The 15,815-nt window shown below is 31.2% G+C and overlaps 1 protein-coding gene and 1 long non-coding RNA gene across 2 annotated transcripts; one reads left to right on the top strand and one right to left on the bottom strand.

Annotated features, from left to right (window-relative positions):
• Window positions 1–9,589: 9,589 nt before the first annotated feature.
• LOC112024119 (uncharacterized) lies at window positions 9,590–12,042 on the bottom strand. Its single transcript, XR_002884103.2, has 3 exons — window positions 11,845–12,042; window positions 10,845–10,911; window positions 9,590–9,915 (listed from the first exon to the last, which is right to left on the bottom strand). It is a non-coding gene; the product is annotated as an uncharacterized LOC112024119 (long non-coding RNA).
• A 651-nt stretch (window positions 12,043–12,693) lies between these two features.
• LOC136062702 (protein CYSTEINE-RICH TRANSMEMBRANE MODULE 6-like) lies at window positions 12,694–14,237 on the top strand. Its single transcript, XM_065762114.1, has 3 exons — window positions 12,694–12,873; window positions 13,460–13,625; window positions 13,948–14,237. The coding sequence occupies exons 1-3, from the start codon at window positions 12,843–12,845 to the stop codon at window positions 13,994–13,996; spliced, it is 246 nt and encodes an 81-aa protein (XP_065618186.1). The 5' UTR covers window positions 12,694–12,842; the 3' UTR covers window positions 13,997–14,237.
• Window positions 14,238–15,815: the final 1,578 nt, after the last annotated feature.

The raw sequence follows: 15,815 nt of genomic DNA, 5'->3' as shown, positions 1-15,815 counted from the left end.
ATTTGAGGGTGTAAGAAATGAGAGGGAAGCCAATAGATAATTCTGACTCTGCCTCCTTAGGAGAGTTCACGAATTTGTTCCAGAGGACGAAGGCAATATCTTCAGCCATGTCTAAACCTTATGTCACAGAGAGCACGCCGTTGAGAATGAGAGAAGAGCAAATACTCGGTGCTTTGCTTCAACCAATGTTTTAACTTTTCATTGATGAGAATTGAGAGAACAACAATATGGAATAATCATTTCCCCATAAAAAAATTGAGGTAGACAAGGAATCTATAGAATTTCTTAGGCTTAATTTTAAACCATTGTCCACCCCTTTTAAGGTTTGAATTGTATAGTATTCATTATCTTTATTGGGGTGGCGGAGCCAAGGGGGATCCAGAGGAGCAGTTGCCACTGGCTCCTCGTAGAATATGGGTACCTAAAAGATTTAGAAGCCTACCCTGACATGAAAAAAAAAAAAAAAAAAAAAAATATTGCTCTAGTTGCTGCCATAGCTTCGACGATATCTGGAGAGAATGGAAGACTTGCTTGCTCAGACAGAGAAGCAAGTGCTTGTCCTCTGCTATCTCAAATAACGACTCCCAAACCTGCTTTGCCCATATCTTTAAACTGGGCTCCGTCAAAGTTTACTTTAATCATACCTTCCGACGGTGGAGACCATCGATGCCGGGATTGACTAAAGTTCCTGGGTTGCGGAACATTATTTGAATTGGCCCGTTGGAAGTCAGAAAGTGCTTGAGATGCTGTTAGAGCTACCTGCGACAGCGGGTAGTCCTTGGGAGATGTCCGGACTTGGTTTCTACGATGCCAGAGAGACCACATAATAGACGCCAGCAGCTCCGGATTTTTTTCATTCTTTGTGTGTAAATGAGCACTTCTCTGATAGAGGAAAATGCTTGTGTTTGCCTGAACGAAAAGGAAGGAATTGAGCCCCAAACTTGTGTGAGCTGTGTGCATCCCCAGAGAGCGTGAAAAACTGATTCGGTCTCAAGCTTGCAAAGTTCGCATACATCTTCATTCAGGATATGCCGTCGTTTCAAGTTTTGTTTCATTGGTATAGCATTGTGGCAGGACCTCCATAGAAAATTTCGGACTTTGCTTTGCACATTAAGATTCCAAATTAATTTCCACACATCATTCTCGGGTTGGCCATTCACCATAGGTTGATATGGAGCTTGGTCAGAGGTGAGGAACTGAGTACCAAATTTCACCGTGTAAGTACCTGATGGGGTAAAGGGCCAAACAACAACATCCTCCACTGCATTGGGACACAAAGAATGCTTAAGATCAACTCTATCTCTTGGGTAGTGAAGAGTCCATACAACATGTTTAGGTCCCACTTCCTCGTGGTTGGGTCAATGAGAGCAGAGACTTTCATATCTTCGAAACCTGGTACCACTTGAGCTTCAATCCTCGGATGAGCTGTGGATGGCAATCAAGCATCGTTCCAAACACTGAAAGTGTTGAAGTTAAATAAAGTGAAAGTAATTGTGTATAAGTATGCTATGGGAAATATTATATAAATGTTTTACTTGTTTACTATAGAAATCAAGTATTTTTATAATTTTATTTGTACAATAAATAAGATTTAAAAAAAAAAAATTTGTCGAATGTGTGATAGATGATATAATACACGCATTTACTAAATCGAGACATGTGTTTTAACGATTAATTATTAAAATAAATTATAAATTTTCCTTAGAAAGATGACTTTATTGTTCTATCTCTTTCTCTATTCCTTGGTAGTTTGGTTATATTTTTAATCAAAGGAATAGTAATTCATTTTGAATAGCTATTTTTTTAAATAAGAAATAACTCTCTAAAAGAGTTGTAATGGCTATTCTTTAGTAAGTGTAATAATTTCTAATTTAATATATTTCCAAATAAACAAACTTTTTATAAACACATAACTATTACTAAAATAAAAAATCATCAAAAAAGAACTCATCTACTCTCAAGTTTAAAGAATATTGTTTTCTAGGAAATATAATTAAATAAAGAAGATATTTCCTAAAATAGATCTTAAGTTATATTCAAATATTACAACTCACAATCAATCTTATAAATAGTTTTTGTCATTAAATTACAACACATTTTATTTCCAGCAATTAAGATTATCATTCTTGTCGCAATACTCATTCGATTTACCAAATGTTCCCTAATATTTTTCAGTCAAAGTTGCTTGTGTGCCTTGAACAAAGGCGAAGAACATGGAGAGAAGGGAAAGCAAAGATAACATGAATACACACATGAATTGGGTATGTGATACTAATAAGTTTTGTAAAAAAATGCAGCCAAGAAAAGAATAAACATTGAGAGGACTAATTAAGAAACTAAAAGCCAACGAATATATATCATAGACGTTCTGAAATCTTTTTTTTTTTTTTGCCAAAAATTGTCACGCCATTAATTGAGTATTAGTTGCTTGTTATCAATGCAATGCTCAAATGGGATTTCCATGCCCAATCTATCTATTTATCTGCCTATAATATAATATTAAAATTGGATTTTACAACTAGTGGATAGACTCACTGATGAGTGATGACAAATGACGCAATATTTTGTCTATTTAGAATAATGTAGACAAATAATGTCATATGACAATGAGCAATTTACCTATAATTTAATGACACTTCCATGATCAATAATTAATGCCATTGAATATTTCAATACTGGGAAGAATCAAATAGATTTTAATGATAATTATAAATTAAATATAAAATTCCAAGAAGTGTATTACAATGTGATAACAAACTACAATTTATAAACACACCAAACTCTCTAATATAATATAAGCAACCCATGTACAATAAAGTGACAAATATTGTCTTGAAAATATAAATACACCGACCATTAAAATAAAATCATACTCATATAAATCAAACTATATGACTAATCATTCAAATAACAGAAAGTCATTTTATCGTTATTTAGGCCCAACTCGCTTTCTGATCTTAGGTTAGTGTCACGTTTTAGGTCTAGATTCGAGTCAGGAGTTTTATTTTGAGTTGGTCTCCAAATGGGACTTCCAATTGGGTTGAATTTCGGGCTTGTGATTGGAGTTAGGTAATGGTTTTAATAGCCTTTCTAAATTCTAAGTGGTCTAGGTAGTTTGGGTTAAGGCCTTACAGGCTTACAGAATGTTTGGAGGATTCTGATAACCATAGATTAGATTGAATCTTAGATCTAAAGTAGGATTAGAATCCATTTTGCACAAATTGGTGTCACTTAATGGTGGGCTACAGAAAGGCGTCTTATTAGGCAACTGCCTTTCGAATTTTTCTATTGCAAAAATGGTGTTGTGTAGCAAGGTATAAACATGCATGATCGTTAGGAACCAACATGATTTGTCTTCTCTTTTCTTCTCAAAAAAAAAAAAAAAAAAAAAAAAATCCTGATTTGTCTTCTCTTAGTATAAACAATATTCACCAAAACCTGAAACTTCTCCATCATTTTAATCTTTAGACTTTGATATCTTACTCCAATATGATGTAATCTTAAATTTCAAGGAAATCTTGTCAGATTCTTTGGGGTCCAATTCAATCCAAAATTGTTTTTGTTTTTTCTTGTTCTTGTTCTATGATCTCAGTCTCTACCTCTTCAGAAATATTTTCAGTCTGACTTTGAAGTTCTCAATATTTTCCCAAAATTTCTTGTGCAATATGAAATCTTTGTGTCCTTGATAAATATCAATGGTAAAAGGCACTCCACCAAACCCCACTCACAGTGATGGCTCTTCAGGATATGCAATTTGCTGATGACAATTGTAATACGAAACAAAAGTAATGATTCTTAAAATTTGTCTTTCTAATGATTCAAAACTTCACCTTCAAAAAATTAATGGTGTTGTTGATTGTGGATGAATTGGTGGTAGAGGAGGGTGGTGGGGTGATGTGCCTTTTTTCTTACAAGTCATGGGCTTTGGTACCATTGAAGGTCCCTAACGTGTGGATGGAAATTTAGTTAGGGTGAGAATCACCAACACAACAATAAAGAGAAAATAATTGGCAAAAATACATTTTTGACCCTACATTTTTGTGCAATTTTTATTTTGGTCCCCACTTTTTTGGAGCTTTTATTTTGGTCCCTACATTTTTGAAATCATTATAATTTTAGTCCCTATTGTAATCTTACTAAAGGAAAATACCTTCATGGCACACAGGATGCACAATTGACAAAACTGTTAACTAAGATATAATTTATTAATGTTGTTTGTAATTTGTTAATGAATTTAACAAAATAATTAAGCATAAACATGTAGATAAGCATAAACATTAATTTTAAACATATACAAAATATTAATTAAGATTACACAATACCATTCATCATTCATTATTCTCTCACACATTATCCATTACCATCAAGTAAAAAATTTGCAAAGAATTAACAAGAGTTCAGCTAGGCCGACAAAACTTTTGATTTTAATTTTACCTACATTGATGGTATACTTATCAACTATCAAATTCACATTCTTATCCTCTGTTTTTGTCCCTCCAAAATATTAAATAAGTAATAGTTATACACATATCGTTGTATAGATATTTTGGTTATAGTCATATTATATATTTATAAAATCAATTTAATAATTTTTTTCCCTATAAAACTGTTTGATTTAAGGATTGTCATAGTAAAGGTTTAGGTAAACTATCTAGCTAAACTACATAGTTTATGGTTTGACCAAGGTTGCCCAAACAAATATGGTTTACTTTTCTTCATACAAGTACGCACANTCCATTTTGTTGTGGTTCAGTTGAATATATCTAATACTGTTAACAATTTTGTATTGTGTACTATTATGCATTTAGTGTAACAATTTTTATGTTATTTTATATTTTAATAGATGGAGTTTCGCTATACATTTCAATATTATCATTGTAAAATTAAAAGAATTACCTATAAACATAAACTTAGACATAAATCTCTATATAAACGTACACATAAACCTAAACGTTCCATTTATCATTGGAAATTTCAAATTAGATTGAACAATATTGCATGTGAGAGCTAAAGTGAATTAATTTGTTTAATTTTAGTATATGTGCAAAATTAATAAATTAATGTTATCAAATAATTTTGTGAAGTCATGTGATGTGAAATTTTCCACATGCAACATATAATATACCCATAATGTTTTTATTGATCATTTATTCTATTTTGAGATGTCCAAAAATATTTTTTTCTTTGAAAATGAAATAAAAACAATGTTTTTTTTAGAATTGAAAATTTTCTTTAAAAAAATCTTTAAAAATATATGACTAGTACGATTAATTTTGAAGAAGAGACTATAGACCAAACTACAACACAAAGTTGTCAAAACTAATAAGACTTCTAAATAGCTTTGGTATGAGAATAGTTATACACATATTATTGTACAAATATTTTGGCTATAGTCATATTATATATTTATTAAATAAATTTAATAATTTTTTTCCTTGTAAAAAAAATTTGATGTAGGGATTGTCATAGTTAAGGGTTAGGTGAAGCATTAATGAATTTGGTTTATATATTAACTAAAGATGTCCAAATATATTAGAATTCCTTGTCTTCGTACAAGTACACATATGTTCTCATCTATTCTTGAGGCATATGCAGGCATTTGTGGTGTAGGTCTAGACATCAATCTTATAGATCAATTTGGAAGAGTAATATATATATATATATATATGTTATCTCTCTCTCTCTCATGCATTAGAGTTTTTAGAAGAAAAAAATACAAATATTACAACAAATACAGTTCAATTTATACTCTAAAGAGTTTAAAATCTTTTACAGGCAACATCAAGCTATAAAATTATCCAGGGGCGGCCCAACAAATTTCGAGACCTAAGGCGATATATTTAAATGAGATCTTTTTGTTATCACTTAAATAATATTTAACCAGTATTTAATATCATAATTTTTTTATAACAAAAATCAATTCCTTTTATTCTGTGATATGATTTTTTTTTTTTGAAAAATGCCAAAACTATAACAAATTTTACTAAAAAAACTTTCAAATGATGTAGAAATGAATGCAATTAATGACATTTCAAGAAAATAATAGACAAGTACTCCATCCGTCCCACTTTGTTTGTCCTCTATTCCATTTTGGGATGTCCCAAAATGTTGTCCTGTTTCTAAAAATAAAATTCATTAATTTACTAATGTTTTTATTATACCCCTATTAATTTACTAATTCATTTTTTTGATAAATTTATTTAAGGGTAGTTTTGGAAACTTATACATTTTTAAAAAGTAGACAAGACAATAAATGATGTTCTCTTAAAAAATTTGATTTTTCAAACAGGACAAATAAAGTGGGATGGAGGGAGTATTTAAATGAATGATGTTAAGGACATTATAAATTTTACAACATGAGTCTTACAAAGATGTATCATTAATCACAAAAAAAAAAAATTAAAAAATGCATTTAATAAGTTATTGACGTCCACATATCATATTAATTGTCACATCAATTTGTAAAATTTTCAAGTAAAATTAACAATATTTCTAACATTTTCCTATCTAAATTATTTCTTGCAATTAGTGACACATATATTTCTAAAGGAAAATATTAGAGATACAAATTCTTTTACAAAAACTTTTACAAACTAATGGTGTGGTGAATGATTATATATAAATAAAAAAGTGATGTTATTGGTGAACTCAGATGAGAGCTAGTAAGAATTTGGTCACAACAATAGTTTGTAAAAATGTTGTAAAATACTTAATTAAAAAACTATAGCATTACTCTATTTGTAAAACTCATGTATTTAAAGCTATATTATCTCTAGCATTACACAATACTTTGGGATTTCTTAAAAGTTGAGAAAAATTATAAAACTAGTTTTTTCCCTATATCTCCATTTTTTATTATTATTATAAATATATCAATTTTTTACCACAAAATTTGGGGCATTCCTCTAGTAGGGGGCCCTAGGCGGTGGCCTAAGTGGCCTAGGCCTAAGGCCGGCTCTGAAACTATCAACTTGGATTTAATTATTTGTAATTTGTTAATGAGAATAACAAAAAAATAAAATAAAATAAAAAGCATAAACATGTCCATAAATATAAACTTGTATTTTAAACATATGAAAACAATTAATCAAGTTTATACAATAGTATTCAACATTCATCATTCTCACACACATCATCCAATACCATCAAGTAAAAAAGTCATAAAGATTTAACAAGAGTTTAGCGATGCCGACACTTTCAATTTTAATGGCATCTACATTGAACTTATCAACTATCAAACTCACATTTTTATCCTTGTTGTCACTCCAAAATATTCGATAAGCAAATCCAAACCCTTTTCAGAAGCTCCATTTGCACTCTGGGGTTGATGAACACCTTTTTCACCAGCATGGATTTTCCCATGCCACCCATTCCAACAATCCCGATTGTTGTAAATCCAAGGCTCTGATTCAGGAGCATGCTCTCAAGCTCGCCCGCCTGCTCTTCAAGCCCAATGATTTCTTCCATGTCATTAATATCAGGAGACGTATAATTGAAATTTTTGAATTTCTTTTTGTGAATTGTAACATCTGGAATTAAAATTTTGCTAATATTGTTACAGACAATATTCAACCGCTTCTTCATCTTCCTTTAAAATATTTTGTCTTGAAGAAGAGCGATGAAGTGTAACAAATTCTTGTTGTGCCGCTTGCTCTTATTCCTTGTGAAAATTCGGTACTTGGCCAATAAGTCATTGAGGTCGTATAGCCATTTGAGGGTGTAAGAAATGAGAGGGAAGCCAATAGATAATTCTGACTCTGCCTCCTTAGGAGAGTTCACGAATTTGTTCCAGAGGACGAAGGCAATATCTTCAGCCATGTCTAAACCTTATGTCACAGAGAGCACGCCGTTGAGAATGAGAGAAGAGCAAATACTCGGTGCTTTGCTTCAACCAATGTTTTAACTTTTCATTGATGAGAATTGAGAGAACAACAATATGGAATAATCATTTCCCCATAAAAAAATTGAGGTAGACAAGGAATCTATAGAATTTCTTAGGCTTAATTTTAAACCATTGTCCACCCCTTTTAAGGTTTGAATTGTATAGTATTCATTATCTTTATTGGGGTGGCGGAGCCAAGGGGGATCCAGAGGAGCAGTTGCCACTGGCTCCTCGTAGAATATGGGTACCTAAAAGATTTAGAAGCCTACCCTGACATGAAAAAAAAAAAAAAAAAAAAAAAAAAAAAAAAAAAAAAAAAAAAAAAAAAAAAAGAAAAAAGAAAAAAAAGAAAAAACAAAAAAGAAAAAACAAAAACAACTTTGGGAAAACAGCCATGACATCTTAAAAAATAATTGGTGAAAACTTCATGGCGCTTACCAAACTTTTTCTTTTTAAGCTTTTACAGGAGCCCAAGTTTTCAACTAGTCCTAATCACGGATTTATTGTTTATCTTTCTTTTCTTTTCTTTTTCTTTTTTTTTCACAGCATTTCAATCTGTGGTGAGTCTTATATTTTACACAAAATATTTATCTCTTAAAATATGAGATAACAGTCAAGACTTGGTTCTTTGCTTCAACCAGTGTTCGACTGTTTTCCGCTTCTTCTATTATATTTCCCTGCTTTTTCTTTATTTTTGTTAGAGATATATATTAGTCATATTAGTCCAATGTAATAGGCCCAAACTCATTCCTGCTTGTACTAGTAGTCTAGGGTTTAGTCACATATATATACTCATGTTAGGGTTCATTGTAACACAAAGACCACTAAAAGGACAACCACATTAAACTATGCATATAAAAAAAAAAAAAAAAAAAAAAACCAATAGAAGAAAATTGTGTGTGAAACTGTGAATTTTTGCTCACCAAATTTGACTATACGAAAAAAGTAGTCTGGGAACACAACAAAATGTCACAAAACCTTGATTTTCAATCATGATAAGTTTTAGTTTGATATATTATTAATTATTTTATAGAATTTTTATCTCCATAATGTCTCATTATTCTCGTGCCATATGCAGGCATTTATAGTGTAAGCCTTGACATCAACCTTATAGATCAATTTTGAAGAGTAATATACATACATACATACATACACACACACACACACACACACACACACACATATATATATATATATATTAATAGCTATTTTATCAATCAAATGTTTAAATTTCAAATTTTTGTAGTCCAAAATTATACATAAAAATTAAGTTTATGAATCAAATAGTAAATAACATCCACACTTAGCATAAATTTTGATATGTGTTTTAAGAACATAAAAAACATGTAATTCAATAGTTACATTTTCAAATATGTAATCATATTAATTGTTTTAGTGAGAGTTGAAGTCTTAAGTTACAATTAAGTTTATAGCCAAACTTTGGTTCTCTTAAAAATATTAGGCCTTTACAAACCAAAAAAGAAAAAGTCATTAAAAAAAAATGTTATTGAACTAAAATTTTGAAAGAGATGTAGTTTGTAGCTGTCACGACCTAAACCTGTACTTTAGGATTTAGAGCATGACCGGCATGTTAATATCAAGTTTACCTCAATACTAACACGAACCAACCTAAATTGAAGGGGCTTATCAAGAATTGTTTCTTGAATTCCTGCTTATTTTCTTACATAAAACCATAATATACAAAAATGATGAAAACTTGAAATTTCATTTCCTTTGAACTTGGAAAGATTACCACTTGGCTAAAATGTCAGGTATTCATGCAAATATTACATAGCAAAACGTTTAGCAAACTCTTATTACAAACCTAACCCCAAAGACATACAACCGAGGTTTAAAACAAACTAAGATACTGAATTACATCTGTGCTCAAGAATCAAGTACATCTTGATTCATCCTATACAACAAAAGAATTAAACTACTATACAACAAAAACTCTATAATTTAACAAACGAGAAATCACGAAATCCTTGCCACCTCTAACACTCTCACTGCTTCTAGGAAGAACCTGTTCACTGAAATATAAAAGGGTGAGCTGCGAAGCCCAGTAAGGTTTTTAAGCTCCATGGGCCTTTAATAAGAATGTATGTAAATCAATTATTTTATGGATATTCCAGCTTTGATAATATAGCTTCATACTATTCACGTTGTTATTAAAATAATGTATGAACTTTCAAATAAACTACTTCATTTTCCTTTCATATAATAATAAAAGGACATAATAAGAAACGTAAACATAATTCCATTATCTTATTTTTAAAAAGACTATAAAATGTTTCATTATAAACTTCTTTTCATGAGAGCTTTTACCTTTTTATAATGCATTTAAACAAAATCATTCTCTCATGATCAATAATGTAATATAGTTGTTCATAACATATTGGTTATTCCGTATCTGATAAGTCTGTACAGAGAAGGCCTCATCACATTTGGATGCCCTTGTGTGTATGATATTGTCCTCTTTGGGAGGCCTGATGGCATATCCTCTCAAGGTTTTATTCCTCCCCGCCATTCGTACACATAGGAAAGAAAGCCTTATTCAGATTAGAGTTACGAGCAGTCCCATTTCCTCTACTTAAATGGCCAAACAGATAACATTTTTCCATGGAAAGCCAGTAATTAACCCCTACTGGCCGAGTTCAGATCACCAGAGGACATAACCCGAAAATATTTCCAGACTTATACATTATACTGAAATTTCTTATTTTGCATAATATTCCATAATTATAGCATATCCATCTCATTTTTAAATATTATGTTCGTGATATAGATAATGGCATCAATATGCTAAAATTATCATGTATATAAGCTTGCACAACTCACGAACATATATTTTACTTAAATCATGCTTATATGTAATATCTTTAATTAAAAAGTTTTAATGCATAACACTTTTTGAAATAATCTTTATACTTATCAAAACCACATATCTCAAATCCCTTACCTGAAAACAGAAGGCGCGAGAGATTTTACAAGAGGAGCTCAAGTGTCCGTGTTCTCGTTCTCGTCACCTAAATAAAAAACCAAAACTTATTACTGACAAACTCTTTCTAAGTCTTTAAACTTATACCTTAAACACAACCTAACTCTCAAACTCAAGAAAATCTTAATTCCCATCATATAAAGTTCCCCAAAGCATATGATACAATCATCAAACACATTATGCATCCAAACCATAGAGAAACCAAGACATAAAATTTATATATGATCCAAACATACCAAAGGATGAGCACATTAAATTATAGCTCAAAACATTCAACCTAGCTTCAAAATTAAGTCCACAAAGTCAGAGTTATCTTACCCTGTTTACTGCTCATTACAGCAGCAAAAGCCCCATTTGTAAAATACGAATGGGCTGTTCACACACATCCAAATGTCATGAAATTTTATATAACTACTTCCTTGTATGTCCAGTATATACCATAAAAATTTCGGATTCAAAGCATTAAACCATGATTTATTAAAAATCATACAAGACAACATGTTCAAATCTGTCCTGGCAGAAATTCATGCAACTTAAAAATTAAACCATTATTTTTCTACTCATTCAATTGCTGTGAGACCACTTCCATAACAACCATATATGTCTTAGAATTCATAAAAACTACTCCTGGCATCCTAATTCACAGAAAATGATTTAATACTTAATTTTCTTGTTGTAAACATCAAATCTGTCACAGTGACAGCTTCAGCACATATTCTTTCTAAAATCAGCAACAAATAGCATTTGGCCTTCATTTCATTTGGGTATTTTTATACCCAATCAATACATATTAAATTATCCTAATAATCATCCAATAGACCAAAACTCCATCACCCTTTCAACTTACAAAAACAGGATCACAAGTTCAGTCTCACAAATCAGAACAGAGGATAAAGAATGAAAATAAACAAACAATCATACTATCCAAGTACACAAAATCAGATGAGGTTTAATTTACTACCACACACTTTAAAGATGAAATCCTAGTGTTTAGGCTCTTAATTTCTTCTTTAGAGTGAGATTTCTATGATTTTTGGTGAAGAGTGAAAGAGAGGTACAGCCGAGTAAGAGCAAAGGAAGGAGAGAAAAAGAAGAACAAAGAAAGAGGAATAGAGAAAGTAGGGCTGGACTTTCTGATTCAGCAAAAGAAAAGATAAGGGAGAAGACTTTTGGGATAGGATACGTTACGTGTATTGCAAGGTAAAAATATCACACCCACCTTTTTACACTTTTTGGCATTTACACTTTTCACCCCTTATAAACATATATATCTAGAAAGTCCCACACAATAATATAAGTTTTCATATATATCCCTACCTTTATAAACTTCTTTCTACAACATTAAAAATAGCATGTATCTTCTATAATATCACAAAATCAAAGTTTCATGCACTTAAAAGTAATTAAGATAACAATATGCATATAAACTCATAAATTAATTATGCAAATAGGTTGGGGTGTTACAGCAGCATTAATAATAAGACTATCATGCAACGATTTCACCCAAAAAAAAAAAAAAAACCCTCATAGAAGGAAATTTTAAGACTTTAGGTTCTTGTATATGTTTTTTGTTGTTGTTATCGTTGTCAATAATATATAAATTTATATTTTTATTAAATTTTATATAATTTAAATTTCTTAATGACCACCTTAAACATAAATTTCTGAGCCCCACCGAAAATAATCTTCACATCACCCATACAAACCAATTAAGAAAATTTATCCTATTTTTGTTTTTCCTTAGGTAAGACCAATTATAGGCGTTGTTTGCCGACCGCATAGCCTTAAATTCTCCTCCCTTTCATGACTTCGATCTTATTGGAGCAATGACAAATTGACAATTATAAATACCCTTTATCAAACTTCTTCCCCTTTAACCTTCATTTCATATATACTTTTCTCTCTGATCCCTTAAAATTTACATCTCTTAATTTCCAAGTACTTATCTTTTTGGAAGTCATGAGTCACTACGATCAACAACAAGCTCCTGGTAAGAATCTGAATATTTTGTTAATTTATAAGTGCCTGTGTAGTATATGTTAATTTCCAAAGTATTATTTCTCTGCTACTATTATATTATCTTCTTCTTTTTCCTCCTTGGAAACTTAGGATTTTTTTCACTATATCTTTTGAAAAATTCTCTTTTGGAACTTATATATATATATATATATATATAATGATAAAAGATAATTTACTATCTTGTGTATCAAATATTTAGTTTTTTTTTTTTTTTTTAAAAGAAAAAAGAAAAAAAGAGAGATTATAGTTCAAATAATAAACAACATAATTGGTTTACCCTTTAAGAATAAAGTCAACCTAGCTATAATCAGGTAATGAAATTTTTAAAAAGATTGATCCACTAAAAAGTTATTAAATTGTGTAATAATGAAAAGTTTAAACTATGTGTAATTTGATTTTAACCTCTATAAATATATTTTTATCGATCGTTTTGATATTTCATTCATCATCACTTGGAGTACCATTACTAAGAAAATTTATTGGAATAACTTATTAAGTCAACGAATTTTTAGAAGAAAGGTTTGTTTGATTGGGTTCATATCTTTTATAATTTGCAGTGGCATATCCCTCACCGGTGACTGCCTATCCAGCACAACCTCAAGGCCCTTATGTAGCACCGCCACCACCAATTGGTTATCCCACCAAGGTTGACTCTGGCTATCCTCAACACACTGCTCCAATAGAAACTGCAACTAGGGGTGATGATGGGTTTTGGAAAGGATGGTATGTGTTTACTTATTATCTTTCCCATCTGTCTTTTTATTTCTTGGAAAATGCCAGAGTTACAAAATACTTTACAATATTATTTACTAAATACTAATGTGATGAGTAGTTATTGATAAGTGTAAAAGTGTAAAAGTGATGTTAGTGATCGGCCCGGATGAGAACCAGTAAAAATATGTTACATTAGTAGTTTGTAAAGATATTGTCAAATAGTTTATGGTTGTAGCATTACTCTTTATTTCTTTGGTGAGATTTCTCTCTAAGTAAATGTCTTTATTTTGTTACCCTTTTTGTAATTTATTTGTTTGCTTTTTATTTTCAGTGTTGCTGCCCTGTGCTGCTGCTGGGTCTTTGATGTGTGCTGTTGCTGAGAGCCTGAAACTATATATTTAATTTATTTAGAAGCCTAATAGTAGTAGATCATCATATATAAAACAATAATTTCTCTCCTTTGAAAAGAGAAATAATATTAGCAATTTGAAGGCACAGGTGATATCAGTACAGGATTTGAGAATGTGTAATTATTAAGTACTGTTTTCGGGTATGATATTTGGAATAATATGGTGATTATGTCTAGATTTATTACAGAAGGATAAAGCATGTGTCTTTGTGAGAATGAGTATTACTATGTGTTTAAATTCTGTGTGAAGAACTTTTGTAACTCAATTGATATTTTAATATTTAAAGTTGTTATTTACAATTATTTTGTGTTGGCTTTAATTCCTTGCCAAATTTAATTGTAATTTTGTTCAATCATGTTTACCCTGTATTTTATGTGGGATTTTATTGTAAGGGTTGTGTGTGTGAGAGAGTGTGAAGACTCAAGGTCTCATTAAAGACCAAGTGGATTTCATGAGAAGATTCGCGAGAAGCTATCCCGCAAAGTGAGCCATGTGTAGAGCACATGACTGGAATACGAAGAGTCATGACAGCTGGTTTTCGCGAGTTATTCGCAAATAAGGCCTTCCCGCGAAATACTTGCGAAACATTATGTTTTGCTATTTTGGCATATCTACTTCACCATATCTTCACCCACACTATTTATACCCTAATTACTCACATATTGTAAGGAGTGCTTTTCAGAGAAAAAACCCTAACATACACACTTGAGAGTTAGAGATTGTTATACCCACAATCATCTACACATTTATACCCACAATCATCTGCACATTTCCTTGTAGTTTTCCTCTACTCCTACCTCTCCATCTCTAAATTCTTGAGAGGTTGATAGCCCAGACACTTACCACAACCAATCTGAGTGTTAAGTGAGGTTTTGGTACTGCTGGGAAGCATTGGAAGAAGCCAATCATTGGTGGATGCAATCGGGCTAAATTGCGTGATCCGAGAAAGCTAGAGAAGACAAGGGTTTGTCAAGTTAGTTGGTAGCAGGAGCTTGGAGGACTCAATTACATGGGGTAGACTAGGTTTGGAGGGTCTTTTGTTATTCATGTACTCCAACTTATTCTCTAATGAATCGATTTATTGCTTGGAGGGCGGTGGAGAGGTTTTTTACCAAGTTCTTCGGTTTCCTCTTCGATAACACATCTTGGTGTTATCTTGTGTTTGCATCCTTCTTCCCTACTCTTTTAGCTTTCATTTTATTGTTGATATTTGTTGAATATGGCTTAGAGTAGTTTTATCGTTTGTTCGCTTGCATTTACTCTTATTTCGCACTTAGTTTAAGTTAAAGCAAAAACAACCAAGCCGTAACTTTTAATTGGGAGTCTAAACAAGCTCTTATGTTTTCACACAAATTCGAGCTTTCATAATATTTTTAACAAAGCCGTTCATGATTTTAACCTCTATTCCTAACTCTCAAAAAAAAAAAAAATGATGACTTAGTTATTTTAAAAAAAAAAAGGTTCTGCCCTTCAAATAGTGATGTATATATTATCTATGTTAGGGTTTGTGCCCTAAAATCCAATTTATTGGCATGTCATGAATAATTAAGTTGTTTAATTGCATGAGACCATTTATGAACTAATGGGACATTATCTTAGTCCATGAGATGCATAGTATGTGATTTATGTGAAAAGTCACAGAAAGATATAAATCACAAGTTCTTTGTAAACTCAGAATTTTAGTTCGTAGTCGGTGATGAAATTGGGCATTTCATCTGCGAAGACTATAACATATCAACTAAGATGATTTGTCTTGATCATGGAAGTGGAGACTTCTAGTTGGTATGTT

The sequence above is a fragment of the Quercus suber genome, unplaced genomic scaffold (assembly GCF_002906115.3).
Source record: "Quercus suber isolate HL8 unplaced genomic scaffold, Cork oak 2.0 scaffold_442, whole genome shotgun sequence".
Lineage (NCBI taxonomy): Eukaryota > Viridiplantae > Streptophyta > Magnoliopsida > Fagales > Fagaceae > Quercus > Quercus suber.
The sequence above is the reverse complement of the archived record's forward strand: the minus strand, read 5'-3'. Positions and strand labels throughout refer to the sequence as shown.

Excerpts from the sequence above, each read along its gene's own strand:
- LOC136062702 (XM_065762114.1), top strand. The coding sequence starts at position 12,843 with ATGAGTCACTACGATCAACAACAAGCTCCTG. Across the intron at positions 12,874-13,459 it reads CGATCAACAACAAGCTCCTG|TGGCATATCCCTCACCGGTG; the intron begins GTAAGAATCTGA and ends TATAATTTGCAG. Across the intron at positions 13,626-13,947 it reads GATGGGTTTTGGAAAGGATG|TGTTGCTGCCCTGTGCTGCT; the intron begins GTATGTGTTTAC and ends TTTTATTTTCAG.